Genomic DNA, 18616 nt, shown 5'->3' on the forward strand with positions numbered 1-18616 from the left:
AATGTCAGGAATTGTGAAAAACTGAGTTTAAATGTATTTGGCTAAGGTGTAAGTAAACTTCCGACTTCAACTGTATATGAATACAGGGAGGCCTGTGTGATGGCCTTCTCTGAAACTTGGCTGTTGGAGGCGGTGCCCGACTCTGAAGTCACCCCTGACGGATTCACTATCACTCGTATGGACAGAGAAGCGACTGGTAAGGAGCAGAGAGGCAAAGTCCACGTTCTGATGAATGATAGAGGGTGTAAAACTACGATTGTCAGGAAGAAAAAAAATGCACTCCTGATATAGAGCTACTATCAGTGTCACTATGCCCCTTCTACCTACCCCGTGAATTCCCCTAGCTTTTTTTGACAGTTGTTTATATCCATCCAAGAGCAAACGGCTCTGCAGCTGACAATTATTTTACCTTACTCAAGAGCTTGAAGCAATTTCCCCTGATGTGCCCAAATTCATATGGGGGATTTCAATAGCTGTACTTTTAAGCACACTGAGTACTTACACCCAGTGTGTGACTTGTTTAACAAGGAAAAATAAGATCATTGACTTATGTTACGGCTCGGTCCCCAAAGCGTATTCATTCTTGGCCAGACCTCCACTGGGTGGATCAGATCATAACACTGTTTTTCTACAACCAACTTATAGACAGTTACTCAAAAGGGAGAAGGTGGTGGAAAAACAAATACAGGTGTGGGCCAATGATAGTATTGATCAAATGCAGGGATGCTTTGATTGTACCACCTGGAGTGTATTTGAAGAATCATCAGCTGACCTGAACGAGTTGACTAACGTAATATATTGAATTCTGTGTTGATTTGGTGATCCCAAAAAAACATGTAAGATATTTCCTAACAACAAACTATGGGTGACCAAAGAATTGAAAGTGGTACTTAATAAGAAGAAACAAGTGTTTGCCTCCAGGAATCCACTCGAAAGAAAAGAGGTACAGAGAGGTGAACAAAGCGATAAAAAAGGCGAGATGCAAGTACAAGGATAAGGTGCAACAGATAATGTTACAGGGAGACTCTCGGTCTGCCTGGTTGGGCATTAAGAATATGGCAAATGCCCCCTTCAAAAAGGTAGGCAACTTATCGATCCCTGCCTGGATGAGAGGCTGTGCCTCTCTACAGCCAATGAACTAAATTAGTTCTTCACCCGCTTTGAAACTGGGGTCGCCCCCACTCCCCTGGCCTGTCTGGATAAGGATGAGATGGCAACCAAGAGCACGCTTGTCATCAATGAGGAAGCCGTACAACGAGTGTTCAAAAGCACTGGAGTATGAAAGCGAAAAAAAATCTATTGTTGTACCTGTCCCAAAAACCTCTCATTCGTCTGCATCAAATGATTACAGACCTGTCGCTCTGACATCTCTCTTGATTAAATCTCTTGAAAAGATCAAGGCATATGTCATGACGTTGGCCTGTGGGTAAGGTTTATGACCCCCCATAAATACCTTTCTCCCTACCCCTCTCTCTCTGACTCTACTGAAGGACTCTCGAATAGTATTTGTTAAACATAGAGAGTCTGGGAACATCAAACAAGTGGGGGGAAAGGAACCATATTTCGGTAATAGAACCAGTTGGAAATATGCGTTGGTACTTAATGAGTATGGATGCCAGTTCGGTTGTCATCTGAGAAATTATGACTGATGACAGGATGACATAAACTGTATCTGGGAAAGTCTACACATTCTAGTTATCAGATTCACATGGAATTGTTGTGCAATTTAAATGTTTGATATTGAAACTGTTTGTTAGAAGATTAAATGTAATTTTAGCTTCCAAATGAGAGAATTGGGTTTTCATAAGAAAAGAGCCCTGCTCAATCAGTGGCCCGCCCCTGTGTAGAGAGAATGGGTTATAAACTATGAAACACACCCTTCTCCCCCTCCACTATATAAGCCCTTGACGAAAATGTAACCTTGTGTTCCGGGTACGTGAGGACTGCAGCCTCTGCGTTAAAAAGGACTAACATGTCAAGTACAGAACAAAGCCAACCTCAGCGTGAGCTTTGGTTGTGAATGGTATGAACTTTGAACTCTTATTCACTACAGAAGTGATACCTCCTAGCCGCTGAGTTAGCAGCGGCCACTGTAAACGTGGGCTAGGGAAGGATGGACGACGTATCCAGTCTAATCCAATTTACCACCAGAGACATTCTTCCGAGGACAGGAAGATCTCTGTTGGCCAACACAGCCAGCATCTACGACCAACCTACCGAAGCGCAGCTCAGAGTCAATATTTATTGCATTTTCCTTTTCCAAATGGGCGGTAATTTAGAATGCATTAGATACTGTATTTACGAAAGCTTAGCTTCTCCCTTTGTTCCTCTGTCTTCCCGCTCTTTCATTCAAGCCCAACCCCCTCTCTTTGTGTAACAAGCCTCATACAGGTTCCGTCCATAAGGGACGTTTTCTGTATGACATAATTTGTATTCTATGTATATGTAATTCTGTGTGATTAGTTAGGTATTTGGTAAATAAATAATTAAACCCAATTTTGTATTGCTGATTCAACTTGTTAGCCTAGGGTTCGTGAAGATAACCAAGAATTTACAACTTTCAGATGAGACTGAATAAGGTGACGATTAATATTGACTGCTATTGATGTAAAATATTACTAGGTCTTCAAGAGTTTATTCGGAAGATAATAGCTCTATAAACACTCTTTCGTGGTGCCCCGACTTTCTAGTTAATTACATTTACATGATTAGCTCAATCAGGTAATATTAATTACAGAGAAAGGATTTTATAGACTAGCATGTCATATCACTTAATCCGGCATAGCCAAGACACGACATATACATCACCAACACCACCAGTCACCTTCTTGAACCGTTCCAATTTGCATACCGGTCAGAGAGAGGCCATCCTTTTGCTCTTACATCTGGTGTACATGCATTTGGAGGGCAGTAAAACCCATGTGCGTATTATGTTTGCAGATTTCTCCTCGGCATTTAACACAATCAATCCGTTGGTCCTTGCGGTCACACAGAGGAGTCTTCGGACTTGATGCTATGCTTATCACAGGGATCATTAACTTCCTAACTGATAGGTCTCAACAGGTACAAGTTGGCAACGCACTCTCTGAGGTGCACACTACTTTAGTTGGAACCCCACAGGGCAGTGTTCTTTCACCAGTACTATACATAGTGTATACAGACAGCTGCCGGAGCCGGTTCCCAGGGTGCCACCTGATCAAATATGCTGACGATACTGCTTTGGTCAGTCTTCTCGAAGGAGATGAGACGGAGTACGGACTGGCTCTGAATGATTTTACTGTCTGGTGTGAGTCATCCCATCTAATCAAAAACAAAAGGACATGGTGATTGACTTTCGAAGGAACACTACCATGCACACACCATCACTGATAAAAGGTGAGCCCATTGAAATAGCGGAGTACAAATACATTAGGCTAGTCATTGAGGGGTGGCAAAATAGCCTAGTGGTTAGAACGTTGGACTAGTAACCGAAAGGTTGCAAGATCAAATCCCCGAGCTGTCATGGTAATAATCTGTCGTTCTGCCCCTGAACAAGGCAGTTAACCCACTGTTCCTAGGCCATCATTGAAAATAAAAATGTGTTCTTAACTGACTTGCCTAGTTAAATAAAGGTAAAATCCATTTTAAAAGACAACAAGCTGTCCTGGGATCAGTGTACTGATGCTATTTTTAAGAAGGGCCAACAGAGACTATTTCCTACGGAAACTGCACTTTTTTAATGTTGATCGAACCATCATGGTTCTCTTTTATAAATCATTCACTGAGAGCATTCTGTCCTACTGCTTGACCTGCTGGTTTGGGAATATCAAGGTAACACAGAAAAATAGGTTGGGCAAGATAGTCAGGACTTGCGGAAAAATCATGGGGCAGCAACAGCAAGAATGCATCTCTCTACCTGGGCAGAGCCCTCCATAAGGTGAATAAAATGCTTCAGAGTTCAAGTAACAGACATCTCAACATCAACTGTTCAGAGGAGACTGTGTGAATCAGGCCTTCATGGTCGAAATGCTGCAAAGAAACCACAACTAAAGGACACCAATAAGAAGAGACTTGCCTGGGCCAACAAACACGAGCAATGGACATTAGACCGGTGGAAATTTGTCCTTTTGGTTTGATGAGTCCAAATGTGATATTTTTGGTTCCAACCGCCGTGTCTTTGTGAGACGCAGAAAAGGCGAACAGATGATCTCCGGATGTGTGGTTCCCACCGTGAAGCATGGAGGTGGTGGGATGGTGCTTTGCTGGTGACACTGTCTGTGATTTATTTATAATTCAAGTCACACTTAACCAGCATGGCAAACACAGCATTCTGCAGCCATACGCCATCCCATCTGGTTTGCGTTTAGTGGGACTATCATTTGTTTTTCAACAGGACAATGACCCAACACAACTCAAGGCTGTGCAAGGGCTATTTGACCAAGAAGGAGAGTGATGGAGTGCTGTATCAGATCACCTGACCACAACACAATTGAGATGTTTTGGGATGAGTTGGACCGCAGAATGTAGGAAAAGCAGCCAACAAGTGCTCAGCATATGTGGGAACTCTTTCAAGACTGTTGAAAAACATTTCAGGTGAAGCTGGTTGAGAGAATGCCAAGAGTGTGCAAAGCTGTCATCAAGGCAAAGGGTAGCTAAATCTAAAATACATAAAACACTTTCTTGGTTACTACATGATTCTTTACTATTATTCTACAATGTAGAAAACGGTACAAATAAAGAAAAACCCTTGAATGAGTAGGTGTCCAAACTTTTGACTGGTACTGTATATTGATTGCTATTTTTTTCTTTATTTTAATGTTGTCAAAATGTGAAAAACTGACTTTTCTCATTGCAAATCCTGTAACAGCAAACCCCCATGAGTATTTAAAGACAACTACTATTAATTTGAAAGGAATTAATTAGCTTATCAGCTTAAAAGAGAAAAGGTTCAGATTGCTCTCCTACAGGAACAATCTGACATGAGAAATTAAAGCGAAAAAAAACCCTCCCAATCAGAAGGCATCTAGGAAAACTAAGGGTATACATATATTTTATTTCATTTTGTGTGTAATATATTACACATATTTTTGTACTTTTACCCCTTTTGGTGATATCCAAATTGGTAGTTACAGTTTTGTCCCATCACTGCAACTCCCCTACGGACTCGGGAGAGGTGAAGGTCAAGAGTGTAGCGTCCTCCGAAACACGAATCGGCCAAGCTGCACTGCTTCTTGACACACTGCTCACTTAACCCGGAAGCCAGCCGCACCAATGTGTCGGAGGAAACACCGTCCAGAAGCGACCGAAGTCAGCTTGCAGGCACCCGGCCCGCCACAAGGAGTTGCTAGAGCGCAATGGGACAAGGAAATCCCGGCCGGCCAAACCCTTGCCTAACCCGGACGACGCTGGGCCAAATGTGCCTCATGGGTCTCCAGGTCACGGCCGGCCGTGACACAGCCTGGGATCGAACCACACCCGAATTCATCGTCTATTTGAAGACTCAATGGAATCTCTACATGGAGAACGTTGAAACATCCAACAAATCTCCTTCAATAATTTGGGAAGCAGGCAAGACAGTTATGAGGGGGAATTATTTGTAGTACTACATTGATTACTGCATTGTTGGGTTTAGACCTGGCAAGGCATTGAAGGCATTTCACTGTAATTGTGCACGTGACATTAAAACTAAGATTATTTCATCTTGCAGTTTAAAGAGAGAAAACATTAAAACTACAGTTGGACTTAGAGATAAGTAAAGCAACTTGAGATGAATTTAAAAAGACTTCAAAGAATTACAAGCTGCAAGATCAGCATTAGACTAACTGCTTACAGATGAATCAAAAGCATCTCTTTTCCAGGCTAGACACAAATTATATGAATATGGAAGTAAGCAAAGTCTCCTCCTCTCAAGACTGGCAAATAATATAACTGCACCAGCTGCTATCCCTTCATAAAAGCATCAATCAGGGGTGGAACAATGCAACACTAGAGAAATTAACTGTCGCTCTACAGCTCAGACTCCAACAATAATCTGGCTGACATGCAATCCTGTCTGGATAAAGACTCTCTCCCAACAATACCTGTGGGAGACAGAATTACAATGCAAGAGATATCTGAAGAATAAATACAAGAGGCAATTAAACCCTTAAAAACGGGAAATCCCGTTTGGGTTTAGACCAGAGTTTTATAAGAATTGACATGACATAACAGAATCCCTATTTAGGAATGTATACAGATTCCTTTGCCAATGGCGAACTACCTCCAACTTTAAACCATGCTAATATTTATCTTATTCTTAAGGTTAACCAGCAGAAGACTGCTTGAGCTATATGCCTGTGTCCCTTATTAATGTGGACAGTAAACTCTTATCTAAGACCCTAGCTAGGAGACTAGAAAGAGTTCTACTACCTTAAATAGAGCTGGTAGACGCAAAGGCATTCATTCACCAATTTAACAAATTTCCTCAGCATAATAGAACACGGTGGGCAATCGCAACATAGGCTCACTGCTCTATCACTGGATGCTTAGAAGGCATTTGACTGAGTAGAATGACCATACCTATTTAAAGTACTTCATTTGAAGTGGGAGAAAATTTCGTTAACTGGATAAAGTTGATATGCCATGCCCCTCAGTCCGCTGTGATAACAAATGGAATGCAGTCACAGGTTTTTTTTTTTGGGGGGGTAGAGGGACATGCCAGGGCGAGCCCTGTCATTTGCCTTGGTATTAAAGCCCCTGGCAGAGGCTATACGTACCCAGGAAGGTCTTACAGGTGTCAAGATTGTAAGACAAACTCACATATCTGTCTCTATATGCAGATGATATTTTGTTATTAATTTCTAACCCAGAAATGTGTATTCCAATTCTTAAGAGGTTTAGCGCTTTTTCTGGTTACAAAATAAATATTTATAAAGTTATGCCCCTAGGTCGCTTGGGTGACTATTTGAACAACTTTCCATTCAAAAAATGTGCACAAAAATGTACCTGCCCAACAGCAACTTACCATCTGTAATTAGAGCAGCTAAGGAAAACCTAGACAGGTTGATCGACTTGCCATTATCATGGTTGGGTAGAATTCATCTGATGAAAATGAATATTTTTCCAAGACTTTAGCATCCTCTCCAGATGGTGTCATTATATATTCACACACCGAAAAATAATTTTAATGCGCTCAATTAAGAAAAATAGGCTGAGAATGAGTAAACTGCAGCTACCATACAATTTAGGAGGCCTGGCACTACCTCATTTGCTATTTTACAACTGGGCATGTCATGCTCACATAATGGCTCAGAGATTAACCTTGCTCTAACTGGGTCAGTAATGACTGCTGCTTCACATTTCCATATGCATTTAAATCAGTTTCATGACTGGTAACAGAAACTCAGTCAGCACAGAAGTCTCTGCGTGCAGTTTGAAGGAAGTTGCTAACTAACGCTAGCGCAATTGCTAACTAGTGTTAGAGCAATGACTCAAAGTTTATGGGTATCTGATAGCATGTTAGTAGATACCCATAGACTTTCAGTCATTGCTCTAACGCTAGTTAGCATTAGTCCACGGAACTACCTCTAAGTTCCTACAGACATAAAAATGGTATCCATGAGTTTCTGACTCTGGGGAATTAGGTAAACGGCCTCATTGCTAAATCCCAAAGAATCCCTTTAAAGTCTGGAGATATTTGCAAACACCGTGGGAGAAAGGAATACTTCACCGCTCTGACTCCCCTTATTAATAACAAGGTCTTCCCCCTGGCGTTTCTAACAGCATTTTCCACCTCTGGTAACAGAAAGGTAAAAGGTCAATAGAGATGTTTGATGGTGATATTGCTATTGTTTCAGGAAATCCAACAAAAATGTGCTGTATCACACAGACAATTCTATGCGTATCTTATTGAATCCAAGATGGTGTTCCCCCCACAGAACCCAATACGAACCATAGTTGACAAAATTGTCTAGCCATTTTTATGTTGCTATACAGTAATGTTGAAAATAACACAAGTGCTCTGATTAGGGTATGGGAAACAGAGCTGGAAAGAGGCCCAGAAATTCTAAACTGGATAAAAGATGTGCTCGAGGCATGACAACTGTTCATCTGCAAGGTGCAAGAGATACAATATAAAGATTATGCAAAAGGTTCATATGACTCCCATTATATGTAATAAAATGAATGCAAAATCATCTGATACCTGTAATAAGTGTAAGAAGGAAAAAGCCACTCACGGCCATCTGTTTTGGACTTGTCCATTAATTACAATTTTCTAGGAATGGACTCATAAGTGTCATTGGAAATAGGCCCTCATTTACCATAGCACAGCTCAATCTTAAAAAAAATACTCTTTGTTGGCCGCAAATGTATTCTCCTTAACTGTATCAGCTACTAACAATAAATCAGGGGAATTATGAGGTCTTTAAAGTGCTGCTACTGGAGAAAATGAGCACTATATTTAGGAATAAGGAAAGAGATATCTTCACAATATTGGATCCCTTTTTGCCATCTCTTCCCCCTAAAGTTGCAGATACCCTAAGAAGTGTCAATATACAAATACTATGGCTCTTTCGTTGATACAACTGGACCCTGGCCCTCTTGACTCCGCTTTCTTGTATGGAATAATTTTCGTTGTATAGCTGTAAGGCAAGGCCTCAATACTCCGTTAGGGGTATTTTGTATTCTATATACACTACAGCCACACACTTTGCAACAGTCAAATTAAGGAAGACATGTATGGAGAGAAAAAAATCGTTAGAGGCAATGAAATATTGTAAGAGAGCAGAGAACTCAAAGTGAATGTACAATTGATAGTGTGTTTTTGTTTGCTCTCATTGTTTTGTTGTTTGTTATGCTATGTTTTATGTTACCTTGTTTTGTTTTTTGGAAATCAAATATATGTACAATTTGTTTATGATGTTGACCTGAAACAAGGAAAACAAAAAAATGTAAGATATTTAAAAAAAAAAGCTTTGGAGCAGGCTTTCATTGACCAGTGAGTTGTCAAGCCCTCGTCAGACCAACAATGGTATAATTCATAGAAAGCCTGCCTTTTACACTAACGGCAGGTGTGCGCCCATAATTCCCGCTGTCAAAATAGAACAAATATATCTGACACCCACAAAGCAACAGCGAGTGCACTAAGATTTATGTTTGCATCTGGATTGTTAAAATAGAGCCCTCAAGGCATCTACAACTAGGTTTGGTTTGTTCCTAGCAGAACTTGGTTAGGCGAAGCGAACGTCTGCCTCGCATACTCCCTCGAGATCTTCGATCAAAAACCTAGAAAATATCTGCAATATTAAAGTTGTTTGTCCCACTTGAGACTAGGCCTGGGCGGTATACCGTATTTTATGATATACCGGTATTGATGCAGGGACCGGTTTGGGTTTTTACTTTACCTTCTATACCGGTATTTGAATGTTTGGTTTGTTAAATGTGATACGCCATGTGTAATGTCAATTTTTATAGTTTACATCTCTCTCCCCTCTTTCTCTCCGTGCCACTTTCCACACAGACTTAGCCACTCCCCCTGTCACTCAAGGAGCGCATTTGATGTTCCTCAACCACGAGACACTTGCGTTCAGTCTGCATGGTCAACGCAGCACATGTAACAATGTTGATGACAACAATGCTGTTTTCACTTTCCTTCTTAATATAAATACACTAGCGTTCTATAATGACACTATTAGTTTGTGTTTCTTACATCAGCATGTTGTTTGTGCAACAGCATCTTCTAAATCAAAGAGGAATATGCAAAGCAAGAATATGTTAGCTACATGAAGTAGCTAAGAGAATACATGCAATGTAGCCAAAGCTTATAGGGTCCCCTAGGAAACACTTATCAGCACTTTAGTAACTACCCTGTCACAAAAACTCCTCCCTGGCATTTTAATTAGTTGTCATCTCAAACACTGTATTCAAAGTGTCCACTATTATATTCTAACTATAGAATTAGAATAGTCATTCTATTTCCATGATTCCAACAGTTTTGCTCTAATTAGCAAGTCAAACCGCGATTGCAACATTTGGTTAAAAATAAGTCCTAGATTATTTGCCCATATCGTGCAGCCCTACGTGGCAGTGTGGAAGTGATCTCAATTGAGCAGTGGTGTAAAGTACTTAAGTAAAAATACTTTCAAGTACGACTCAAGTAATTTTTTGGGGTATCTGTACTTTACAATTTTTATTTGACAAATTTAACTTCACTACATTCTTAAAGAAAATACTATACTTTTTACTCCATACATTTTCCCTGACACCTAAATGTACTGGTTACATTTCTAATGCTTAGCAGGAGAGGAAAATGGTTCAATTCACATACTTGTCAAGAGAACATCCCTGGTCATCTACTGCCTCTGATCTAGAGGACTCACTAAACACAAATGCTTTGTTTGTAAATTATATCTGAGTGTTGGAGTGTGCCCCTGGCTATCCTAAAATAAAAATAAAAAACAAGAAAATGGTGCCATCTGGTATGCTTAATATAAGGAATTTGAAATTACTTATACTTTTACTTTGATACTTAAGTACATTTTATCAATTACATTTACTTTTGATACTTAAGTATATTTAAAACCAAATACTTTTAGACTTTTTTTCAAGCAGTATTTTACTGGGTGACTTTCACTTTTACTTAGTAATTTTCTATCAATGTATCTTTACTTTTACTCAAGTATGACAATTGGGTACTTTTTCCACCACTGCAATTGAGCGCAGGAAATGCAGAAATTATAAAAGTGCTGAAATTTGTTTTGGTTGAAGTTGAATTGAACAGTATAAAACAAATCAGAATGGATAAAGACTCATTGATATCACTTAGAATGTATGCGTTACCACCCTAGGATCACTCACTACTCATAAAGCAAATGTAGAACTTTCATTATTCAAAAACTAAAAATATCGTCAAATACCGTCATACCGTCCAATTCTTTTTAAATACTGTGATATAATATTTTGGCCATATCGCCCAGCCCTACTTGAGACACTGTATCATTAACATACCCAGTAAAACTTCCTAAAAATAGCCAGAAACAATCTAAGATAAATTAAGAAATCTATCATTAATTGAAGTTTTTGCTGAGGAGGTCTTCATTCGCACAATTTTAGATATAACTAAGATGTTTGGTGAAATATTTTTCAAGCGAAAAAAATTTGCAGGAAAAGTAGTCTCCTCTCGTTGAATGACAACAAACATTTAATTGAAGAATCCTTACTGTTGACCACTCACAAAGGGGCATAGACGTTGACTACCGAACTTCAGCTTACCTCAAGAAAAAAATGTGCACTCGAACAGCCAAAAGAAACCCTGCCAAACACCAAAACTAACAAAAACTTTACAACATTTCTGCAAACTGTGTCGACTGGTAAGCATAGAGTAAGCTTTAGAATCCCTCATCGTACCACATATAGATTTCCATTACAGTTGTATGCTTAGAAAGTTAATTGAATCCTAATCTGTCAAAATAAACGTACATTTTGACACACCAGTGTTGGGGTAAAGAGAAAGAGTGTGAGCAGTTGCCAACTAACTGGAAGTAATTTCAGCTAGTTAGCTAACTAACCTGGCTAACTGTGGGGCAAAAACAATGTACAGTTAGTTAGCTATAACACTGCCCTGAGCTAGCAAACATGATGCTGCCACCTAAACTGGCAAGGCATTTCTAGGTAATGTTTACATTTTGATGTTTTGTCTGCACTTTCCAAGCATAGTGACATAAGTTACAGTTGAAACGCATTGTCGTGGAATGTGCTACTTACCCCAGCCATGTGGCAGCGGCCCAAGTGGGTCAAACTCTTTGTTTGCTGCAGCTATTTGCTGATCCTGGAGCTACAATGGAGAAACAAGGAGGTGAAATTAGCAGAGTTTACAGTACATGTGTTGAATAATGCTTCTTTACAATAGTAGAAGGGAGGGAACCTGTGTGGGTGTTGACAACTCACACCCTGTCGTATATGTAAGTATAAGAAGATTCTCTTTTCCCTTCCAGTATTGGCGAAAGGAATGTCCTTTGTTAACCTCTTGGGGCTAGGTGGGACGCTAGCGTGCCACCCGTGGTGCACTCCATCAACAGCAGGTGCATTTCAAGAGCGGCAAATTTGAATCCAAATAAATGTCAAAATTCAAATTTTTCAAAAATACAACTATGTTACACCATTTGAAAGATAAACATCTCCTTAATCTAACCATGTTTTACGATTTCAAAAAGGTTTTACGGCGAAAGCATAAATTTAGAGTATGTTAGGACAGTACATTTACAAGAGTTGTGTGTAATGTTTTGTCAAGTCAAAGACAGGGTCACCAAAACCATAAAACCAGCTAAAATGATGCACTAACCTTTTACAATCTCCATCAGATGACACTCCTAGGACATTATGTTAGACAATGCATGCATTTTTAGTTCTATCAAGTTGATATTTATATCCAAAAACAGCGTTTTACTATGGCATTGATGTTGAGGAAATCGTTTCCCTCCAATAACCGGCAGTCAAGTCAGCGTCACAAATTAAATAATTAAAATTAGAAAACATTGGTAAAATATTATATTGTCATTTAAAGAATTATAGATTTACATCTTTTGAACGCAATCAACTTGCCAGATTTAAAAATAACCTTACTGGGAAATCACACTTTGCAATAATCTGAGCACTGTGCCCAGAAAAATACGCGTTGCGATACAGACTAGACGTCATGTTGGGGAGATCTAAAATCGAAAATACTATGTAAATAATCCATTACCTTTGATTCTCTTCATCAGATGTCACTTCCAGGTATCACAGGTCCATAACGAATGTAGTTTTGTTCAAAAAAGCTCATCATTTATGTCCAAAAATCTCCGTCTCGTTAGCACATGATGTAAGCCAGCCGGACTTCTCGTCATGAACGAGGGGAAAAAAATATATTTCCGTTCGTTCAAACATGTCAAACGTTGTATAGCATAAATCATTAGGGCCTTTTTTAACCAGAACATGAATAATATTCAAGGTGGACGAATGCATACTCTTTTATAACGTATTGGAACGAGGGTACCCAACATGAAGTAGCGCGCCAGGTGTCTAATGGGACATCACCGTTCCATGGCTCTTGTTCGGTCAGATCTCCCTCCAGAAGACTCAAAACACTTTGTAAAGGCTGGTGACATCTAGTGGAAGCAATAGGAAGTGCCAAAATATTCCTAAACCCCTGTGTTTTTCAATGGGATAGGTTTAAAGTCAATACAACACATCAGGTATCCACTTCCTGTCAGAAAATGTCTCAGGGTTTTGCCTGCCAAATGAGTTCTGTTATACTCACAGACACCATTCAAACAGTTTTGGAAACTTTAGAGTGTTTTCTATCCATATATAATAAGTATATGCATATTCTAGTTACTGGGTAGGATTAGTAACCAGATTAAATCGGGTACATTTTTTTTATCCAGACGTGCAAATGCTGCCCCCTAGACCCAACAGGTTAACAGACACCCGCCGAAACTCTAACACGTTAAAAAGTGAATAGTGGATCAATATTTCTAACATAAGAACGTGGGGAATTGTCAGAAATGATCTACAGAAAACAAATGTCATATAGGCTGTTATTTTGTGATGTTATAAAAACGTTTAGGATATACTGTAACTTGAAAAGTATACACACTATATGCACAAAGTTTTCATTCAATACGTTGGGCATATGAAAAATTATGAAAGTGTTTTTGTTAAGAGAGAGCTGATTAGCCCATCTTCAAAAGGACCAATCTTCCAGAACGAGTGAAAAAAAAATCCATGCTGTAGCTCTGTTCAAGACTACATGACAAGTCTTGGAGCCATGGGCAACTAAGGAGGACATTGTGACCTCTTGTGGACAATCCGATCCTTACAAGCGCGTCGAATGAATATCCAACGAACTACCTTTCCAGGGTGGCCCGGTTCCGAGAACTACGCGGCGGCATCCCACAAAAATACATTCATGATTTCTTACTCCAAGCGGGCAGCGGTTCATGTGCAAAGTATATGATTACTGTGAGAGTAGGTTCTAAATGTACCAAAGTATTATGTCTCTGTCCCTTTCTGCCCCCCCTCTCTCCATCTCTGTTGTAACAAACCGTCATATTATGTTAGTCCGCTAGGGACCTGTTTGCTTCGTATTAAGTTTCTAGTCAATAATCTATACTGTGTGTGTGTTTATCCTTTGTTATTATTTAGTTAGCTAATAAATACATAATTAAACCAATTTGTGTAGTGCTGAATCATACGTAAGGCTGGGGTTTTTGCAGATGCAAGGAGGATACAACGTTCAAAATGATAAGATGAGGTGATGATTAATAAATTGACTGTTATCAATATATATATATCTATTCTAGAGTTTAATTCGGGAGATGGTAACTCTTAAAACAACTTTTTCCGTGGTGCCCAAAATCCTAATGAGTTAATTGTTTTACACAATGAATTTAAAAATCGGGTAACAATGAAACATTGTTAGTTAGAGACAACAGTCCTCAGATTAATCAAGCTCATGTCACGACAGCAGCCCAATCCCAAATCCACCCCTAGACCCTATGCACTTGTGGAGATCTGAGATGATTTGGCAGGTGTTAGCAATTTGGTAATAGTTTCAACTTGCCACTTTGATAAGCTAGGAGGTTCTAAGGCTAAGTTTCACCATATTGCTTACACCTTTCAAATAATCTCAGATCTCCACAATTTAGGATTGTGCCAGTGCAGAGAAGTGAACAAGTGCACACTTTGGGAGGAAGAAGAGAGTATTGCAAGGTAGCCTGTGTCTTACCCCAAAAATGAACCTCTGGTTGAACTGCTGCATGGCCCCCTGCAGCTGGCTGCGCTGGTGCTGCCACTCCTCATAGTTGCGCACAGACTCCTGCGTGGGGCGCTGCCACGTGGTGGTCCGGGTGATGTGGTCCACGAAGTACACCCTGCCCATGGGGTCCACACGCCGCTCCCACCTACACGGGACAGGAGGGGAGAGGCGAGTGAATTTTGTATGGCGGCAAAATAATGAAGGCCCTGTATGAATAGTTCAGAAATAAGGATCCATTTCCAGTCCACCTTTCTTGAAGTAATCCCAGATCTGAAACGGTTGGATAGGTGTAAGTAATAGGGTGGTAACCTTGCTTACATCTATCCATTAACTTATACACCAAGTGTACAAAACATTAAGAACACCTTCCTAATATTGAGTTGCACCGCCCCTTTTGCCATCAATCAGCCTCAATTTGTTGGTGTATTGACTCTACAAAGTGTTGAAAGCATTCCACAGGGATGCTGGCCCACGTTGACCCCAATGCTTCCCACAGTTGTGTCAAGTTGGCTGGATGTCTTTTGGGAGGTGGACCATTCTTGAAAGACAGGAAACTGTTGAGCATGAAAACCCAGCAGCGTTGCAGTTCTTGACACCTACTATCGCCTGGCACCTACTATCATACCCCGTTAAAAGGCAATTAAATATTTTGTCTTGCCCATTCACCCTCTGAATGGCACACATACACCGCATGTCTCAATTGTCTCTAGGCTTAAAAATCCTTTAACCTGTCGTCTCCCCTTCATCCACACTGATTGAAGTGGATTTAACAAGTGACATCAATGATGGATCAGAGATTTCACCTGGATTCACCTGCCCAGTCTGTGTCGTGGAAAGAGCAGGTGTTCATAATGTTTTGTACACTCGGCGCACAGTGCCTTCGGAAAGTAATCAGCCGCCTTGACTTTTTACACTTGTTACTTTACAGCCTTATTCTAAAATGCAATAAATAAAAACCCTCAGCAATCTACACACAATACACCATAATGAAAAATGTAAACAGGTTTTTAGTTAATTGAAAAATTACAATTTAAAAAAAAAAACTGAAATACCTTCAATAAGTACTCAGACCCTTTGCTATAAGACCTAAAATTGAGCTCAGGTGCATCCTGTTACCATTGATCATCCTTGAGATGTTTCTACAACTTGGAGTCCACCTGTGATAAATTCAATTGATTGGACATGATTTGGAAAATAAACACCTGTCTATCAAAGGTCCCACAGTTGACAGTGCATGTCAGATCAAAAACTAAGCCATGAGGTTGAAGGAATTGTCCGTAGATATCCGAGACAGGATTGTGTCGAGGCACAGATCTGGGGAAGGGTACCAAAACATTTCAGCAGCATTGATGGTCACCAAGAACACAGTGGCCACCATTCTTAAATGGAAGAAGTTTGGAACCACCAAGACTCTTCCAGGAGCTGGCCACCCAGCCAAACTAAGCAATCGGGGGAGAAGGGCCTTGGTCAGGGAGTTGACCAAGAACCTGATGGTCACTTTGACAGAGCTCCAGAGTTCCTCTGTAGAGATGGAAAAACCTTCCAGAAAGACAACCATCTCTGCAGCACTCCACCAATGCGGCCTTTATGGTAGAGTGGTCAGACGGAAGCCACTCCTCAGTAAAAGGCACATGACAGCGGCAATGGAGTTTGCCAAAAGGCACCTAAAGACGAGAAACAAGATTCTCTGGTCTGATGAAACCAAGATTGAACTATTTGGCCGAATGCAGAGTGTCATGTCTGGAGGAAATCAGGCACCATCCCTACAGTGAAGCATGGTGGCGGCAGCATCATGTTGTGGGGATGTTTTTCAGCGGCAGGGACTGGGAGACTAGACAGAATCGAGGGAAAGATGAACGGAGCAAAGTACAGAGAGATCCTTGATGAAAACCTGTTCCAGAGCGCTCAGGACCTCAGACTGGGGCGAAGGTTTACCTTCCAACAGGACAACGACCCTAAGCACACAGCCAAGACAACGCAGGAGTGGATTCGGGACAAGTGTCTGAATGTCTTTGAGTGGCACAGTCAGAGCCCGGACATGAACCCGATCAAACATCTCTGGAGAGACCTGAAAATAGCTGTGCAGCAACACTCCCCCATCCAACCTGACAGAGCTTGAGAGGATTTGCAGAGAAGAATGGGATAAACTCCCCAAATACAGGTGTGGCAAGCTTGTAGAGTCATACCCAAGAATACTCAAGGCTGTAATCGCTGCCAAAGGTGCTTCAACAAAGTACTGAGTAAAGGGTCTGAGTACTTATGTAAATGTAATATCTTGTTTTTTTTATTTGTAATAAATTGGCAAACATTTCTAAAAACCTGTTTTTGCTCTGTTATTATGGGGTATTATGTGTAGATTGATGGGGGGGGGGGGAAATATTTAATACATTTTTGAACAAGGCTGTAACCGAACAACATTTTTAAGGAAACTAGACGTATGTCGCGGGTCACTACTACAAACGAGAGCCATTTGAACAGAAAAAATATATAAAAATTCAAAATGCATTTTTTTTGCAGAAATGCCTTCTGGAACATGTGAAATTTCATGTGCCTTAATAACAAACGTGTATGCCATCTGTAAATCTGAATTAAATTGTTAAAATTCGGAGCCTAGTTGGTTTAGCCACAGAACAAAAAAAAAAAAACTTCCCGCTAGCCATGATTGGCTGAGATAATGAGTGGGCTGGACATGCCGAGCTGAGTTCGGATTGTTCTGCCATATAGCACACTTCTGTCTATTTGAGCTTGTCAGTGTGTGTAGGTAAACCTAACACAGCTTTTTTTATTTAAATATATTGCTTAGTAGAACTGTATAAATCAAATCAAATTTTATTTGTCACATGTGCCCGAATACAACAGGTGTAGACCTTACCGTGAAATGCTTACTTACAAGCCCTTAACCAACAATGTAGTTCAAGAGAGTTAATAAAATATTTCTTAAATAAACTACGGTACATTTTTTTAATCCAATCAAAAAGTAACAACCCATTTACATAAAAAAGTTATATACAGGGGGTTGCTCTACATTTTCTGGAGGTATTAGAGTATGATAGCTAAGGAGATGGAAAAAACATCTGTCTCCGGATTACATCTTCAAACTAAGGGCAACCATGGCAACCGTGACAGGGAGAAGCGTCCAACCATCCAGAAGCGGCGCTCTTAGTGGCCGGGGACTTGAATGCAGGCAAACTTAAATCAGTTTGACCAAATTTTTATCAGCATGTCAACAAGAGGTAAAATATATAATTTAAAAAAACTCTAAACCACCTTTACTCCACACACAGAGATGCATACAAAGTAGAGGTCAACCGATTAATTAGGGCCGATTTCAAGTTTTCATAACAAATCGGTAATCTGTATTTTTGGCCGCCGATTTTTTGGGGGGGAGACATATTTTTTTACACCTTTATTTAACTAGAACACATTCTTATTTTCAATGACGGCCTAGGAACGGGGGTTAACTGCCTTGTTCAGGGGGGGATTCGGGGATTCGCTTCCGGTTACTAATCCAATCCAACGCACGAGGAGCCTGCATGGCAGGCTGACTACTTGTTACGTGAGGGCAGCAAGAAGCCAAGGTAAGTTGCTAGCTAGCATTAAATGTATCTTATAAAAAACGATCAATCTTAACATAATCACTAGTTAACTACACATGGTTGCATATAATCGATGTGGTGCCTGTTCATTTCGTGACAAAATTTCAAAATATTCCATTACCGTACTTCGAAGCATGTCAAACGCTGTTTAAAATCAATTTTATGCGATTTTTCTCGTAAAATAGCGATAATATTCCAACCGGGCGACGTTGTATTCATTCAAAGACTGAAAGAACAAAATGGAGAATTCACATGAACGCGCATC

The 18616-nt window shown here is 40.2% G+C and overlaps 1 protein-coding gene across 2 annotated transcripts in view; it reads right to left on the bottom strand.

The window, feature by feature from the left end:
• LOC106565280 (E3 ubiquitin-protein ligase Itchy) overlaps positions 1-18616 on the bottom strand; it is a 73765-nt gene that overhangs the window by 23658 nt on the left and 31491 nt on the right. For both annotated transcript variants that reach the window (XM_045691403.1, XM_014132219.2), the window contains exons 10-11: positions 14726-14900; positions 11722-11791 (exon numbers count right to left, since the gene is read on the bottom strand). In XM_045691403.1, coding sequence (XP_045547359.1) covers positions 11722-11791; positions 14726-14900 — 245 coding nt within the window. The remainder of the gene's footprint in view (positions 1-11721; positions 11792-14725; positions 14901-18616) is intronic.

Source organism: Salmo salar, chromosome ssa12, assembly GCF_905237065.1.
Source record: "Salmo salar chromosome ssa12, Ssal_v3.1, whole genome shotgun sequence".
Classification (NCBI taxonomy): domain Eukaryota; kingdom Metazoa; phylum Chordata; class Actinopteri; order Salmoniformes; family Salmonidae; genus Salmo; species Salmo salar.